Source organism: Theobroma cacao, chromosome 8 (assembly GCF_000208745.1).
Source record: "Theobroma cacao cultivar B97-61/B2 chromosome 8, Criollo_cocoa_genome_V2, whole genome shotgun sequence".
Classification (NCBI taxonomy): domain Eukaryota; kingdom Viridiplantae; phylum Streptophyta; class Magnoliopsida; order Malvales; family Malvaceae; genus Theobroma; species Theobroma cacao.
The window spans coordinates 7,732,490-7,737,242 of record NC_030857.1 but is presented as its reverse complement, the minus strand read 5'-3'; the positions used below and the strand labels follow the sequence as shown (position 1 = coordinate 7,737,242).

The following is a 4,753-nucleotide window of genomic DNA, read 5'->3' as shown; positions in this document are numbered from 1 at the left end:
TTTTTTTGAGGCTCGGGTTTGTCAAATTTTGAGCCAAGGAAGTGCCTTCTGCTTGGCTAAGTTGCTGGACAAAGCATTGAAAAGGAAATGGACCCCTTATTTTTTCCTTTAGAATGAAGAATGAAAATCATGGAGTTACCTTTCTCTCGTTTTGAGTGTGAAGAATAACAAGGTGTGGGCAACCTTGGTTTGTCCGCCCATGTTCGACTAATTTTCCCATTGGCTCTTTCCTTTTACTTCCTTTTGTGTTATTAACCTCCTTTCTTATTCTTGGTCTCCATTTGGTCCTAGCTTGCTAGAGGTGTCAATATGAGCTAGTTTGACCAAGCCTTTGTGGGTTGAAAAAATATAAATTGGGCCGGGCCAGCTCATTTTTGACATGAGCCATCAAAATCTTAACCCAGTCCACTTCTTGCTAACACATGGACTAAGTGGGGTCAACTCTTTTTTTTTTTCAAAAAAAATTATTTTTGTAATTTTACCTAACAAATTTTCTATCAATAAATTTGTTATATGATTTAATCTATAAATTGAATAATAAAAACATATTACAAAAAAATAAATTACACCAAATATAAATAAATAAATAAATTACATAAATAAAGTTTAAATCTTTAACACAAACTACCATCCCATAAATATAAGTATATAACCAAATAATAGAAACTTCAATACTCATTTATATCCTCCTCAATCTTCATCCTTAACCAAAACATTTAAATCTTATTTAGACAGTAATGGTGTCTTAAGGTCTAAATCATTATCAATTTATCATTTAATATTCATTACCATAAAAGGAAAAGAGATAATAAGTTTTAATCTAAATTAAAATTATTAATTTGACAAGTAAAGATTAAAGACATTGAAATATATAAATAAGCATTACCATTGATAACTAAATTATTAATTTTATATAATTAAGTATATAAAATTATTAATTTTTTTTCTGACGCACTAGACTGGCTCACCTCATCCCACTGATTTGATGGGTTAACCCATTTAGGCCCCATTCTAGTATGAGTCTAAATTTTCAAGCCCAGCTCACCCCATATTCAATAAAAAATGAACCGACTTAATGGGCTAGACCCATTTTGACAAGTCTACCGCTTGCATTCTTTTCTTCTTATTCTTCACAATTAAATCCTCCCTGCTTTTGTACTTTTACTATTTATTTTAATTATTTTCTTATCCTTGAAATTACATCCCTCTCTCATCCAATCATATTTTTCTTTCATGCAATTGCATCGTATGTCTTACAACTACATTTTTTTTCTTCCATTTTATCTCCATTCTTTTATTGTCTACTTTTTCATTTTTGCAATTTGATCCTCATTCATACTTTTTCTTTCAATTTAGTACGCTAAGGTGAAATTTAAATTAATTGAGTCTAAGAATAATATCACCATCATTATTCTTTTATTTCCTCCTTTCACTTAATTTATTCTTTTAAACCTGCTACAGTAGTGAGAATTCGGGTTGTTACATCCGGTTGCTCTTTGATGATTCTTTTGTCTGTTGTTTCTTTCGGTTTCATCTTGATGAATTTGAGGCATCTTCAGAAGTGGTTTTGCCCTGGTGCAGATGATCCCAGGTTTAGGTCATTCATGGTGCTATGTTGTGAATTTGCAAGCGGTGTTATTGAGCTTTGGTCCTTTTTTGAGGTCTTATGAGTTGTGGTCTTTAATTGTACACATTTTGAGGTGGGTGATTTTTTGTTACTGTTTCTTTTTTGATCTCATGGTTGTCTTTCTGGTTGGGTGGTTATCTGGGTGGACATCTGGGTCACTTATTTGGTAAATGCGTTGCTGTGTGATGAGTCTTCTTTGTTTGAGTAAACACTTGTTGCAAAATTTTATCTTTTGACTAAAAACAGTCCAAATTATAAAAAAATTTATTTTCAAAAACATCTTATATCTAAGGACTAAAACAAATTTTGTCCCTTTACAAAACTATTTTAATCTACCAGCTTCTAGCACCTTCATGATAATACTCATGCTTCGTTCTTCACACATTTTTAATATTGTGCGAAGAAATCCAATTCCTATTGACACTTCCTACTCCTTATCCAAGTATTGAACTAAGAAAGTTTTATTCATTAATTATTCAATTTTTAACTCTACCAGCTTCTAGCCCCTTCATAATGGTACACGTGCTCCATTCTTTGCGCATTTTAATATTGTACGAAGATATCCAATCCCTATTGTCACTTCCTACTGCTTATCCAAGTATTGAATTGAGAAAGTTTTATTCATTAATTATTCAAATTTTTTTACATATAACTATTATGTCACATCTATATTAATGAATTATTATTTTATTTTAAAATTAGATAAAAGAGAATTCGATCCTTATAAAGAGATCATGCACCAACTAATAAGTCAAATACTCGAATACAATTAATTATTTAATTCACCACAACTTCTTATTTCCTGATACACTTTAATTATTATGAAAACATGAATAGGTCTCGCCTTGGAGACAATTATGAACTTAAAGTCGAATCTGTTTGAGGCATGACTTTCCCTCGATGATATGGTGCTGGTTGGCTTCTAAGTAGTCTTTGTAGGACATGCCACGATATGCTGGGCGATGATCATCATCTACAAATTCAGGTGCAGGGCTAACTAATGCCTCTAGTGATGGTCCCATAAATAGAGGAAAAGTCACCCTTCTTATTTCATTGTTCACAATCACGCGATGTATGGTGCTCTTATATTTACCATTTGTTAAAACCTGTCACAACATTAAAGAAAACCATGATTTAATTTAACGAGAGTGAAGCATGAGAAAAAAAAGAAAGAAAGAATTTGGAAGGAAAAGAAGATAATAAGAAAATTAGAATGGACCTCAAGATGATCAGCGAGATTAACGATAATCCAATTAGGATTAAGATTTGCATTGAGCCATTTCCCCTTGTGCTCTAGTTGGAGACCCCCACTCTCGTTTTGCATAAGAAGGATTAGGAGACCAGGATCATTATGAGGGAATTGACCAATTATGTTTGGAGCAGAAACACGTGGTGGATAGTCATTTGCAGTGAAGAAATCATAGCCTGACTGCAAATTCATTGCGTTTTGTATATAATATTCTTCAACTCCCAAAGACTTTGAAATCCCTCTTAGTAAATTAATCCCCACTTCTCTCAATCTTTTGCTATACTCTTGCAAAATCTCTCTGTCAACATATAGAATCAGGATGGACAAATAAATTAATATATAAATCAAACTAATTTGTAAGGGGGTACATTACTTAAAATTGATGTTAAATATATAATACTTTACTTGAGTTGTTAGACATCAATTATTTCTCTATTAAAGGATCAGAGTGTAAATCACTCATTTAATATAACTTTCTCCTAAACCAGCACTACCCAGTCCATCCCCAATTCGGTTAAGGCCACATGTGGGAAGTGGGATGCTTTAGTAAATGATAACAATATGGATATTCCTTTCTTCTCTCCCTCTTTCATCTTACTCTTTGATCCTTGTATTTCTGTCTTTCTTTTTAATTTGTTAACCATACTAGATTGAATTTGGAGCTTCCATTTTATATATAGTCTAAGAACTTTCTTCTATCCTTAGGAACTTGTACAGGTCGATGTACCTTAAACCATCGGGGTCAGTAGGGCAATGGAACTGAGGATGAGCGGCAATCTTGAAATACTCCCTGCTAACATGGTGGACATCCCCTCTTCCCCACCGTATCTTATCAGTATAATTGTTGGATTGATACTTGCGTTTCTTCTCTTCAGCTAGATCAAAAAACCTCATAAGCGCCCCCATCGTACCATTAATCAGACTATCTGGTATTGCGTGATTCATTACCTGCATGCCAATATATATGAGGATCAGATGAATACACCTGCAAACCATGCAAAGTTTGAAAATAACAAAATGAATTAACGGAACATGCATTAAATGTAATGCAGTGATTATATATCTTGAATAAATGTTATATGTATAAAAATTAAAAGCAGAAAGATAATTAAGGTATGGTTGATGAGATACAAGGGTGCTGCCATAAAGGGATTTGAGACCATGTGACATATTATAAGTATGTCATCTAAAAGTAAAGAGAAAATGATTCGTACAGCAAAGAAGCCATATTCGACGCAGGTTTTGCCAAGGTTTTTAACGGCTTGGGAACGTTGATCAGGATCATCAGATGTAAGCATGGAGTAGTCAATAATGGGAATTGCATCATCTACACCTAAAAGTGAGTCATTGGAAATGACTCCACATGCCTTTGGAGGGACGGAGGTAGTCCCGCTTTTCGGAACAGGAGATTGTGTGAGCACTGAAGCTATGTTAGTGTCAGCCATCAGAGAGAGAGAGAGAGAGAGAGAGAGCTTGCACAAATGGAGAAAAGTGAGGCCACTAATGAATTCTGAGGCAGCATTGGACTCTATATATAGACACAAATTCAGCATTGGACTCTATGTTAGTCTCTCTTTTTTCATCAAAGAAAAACGATTCGAAGATTGTGGGCATAAATAGTCTCTCCTTTTTCTAGAAAGAAAAACGTGAAAGATTGTGGGGGAAAATTTTGAGATTCATATATGAGTGTGATATCTCATATCATTGAAAAGTAAAATATATAAATTGAAGATCCAAGAACTCATCAGCTTAGACTTTGAATTCAACCGGTAATCCAATAGTATGTATGGACTTTTTTGGTGTGTCATTCATGTGCTCAAGGTTTAATTTAGAAGAAATTGTGAGAAATAACCCTCTTCATAAATCCAATTCAAAAA

The 4,753-nt window shown here is 33.5% G+C and overlaps 1 protein-coding gene across 1 annotated transcript; it reads right to left on the bottom strand.

Moving 5' to 3' along the window:
- LOC18592460 (protein DMR6-LIKE OXYGENASE 2) lies at positions 2,366–4,388 on the bottom strand. Its single transcript, XM_018125608.1, has 4 exons — positions 4,091–4,388; positions 3,604–3,824; positions 2,847–3,174; positions 2,366–2,733 (listed from the first exon to the last, which is right to left on the bottom strand). Exons 1-4 carry the CDS (start codon positions 4,319–4,321, stop codon positions 2,491–2,493), a joined length of 1,023 nt encoding a protein of 340 aa, XP_017981097.1. The 5' UTR covers positions 4,322–4,388; the 3' UTR covers positions 2,366–2,490.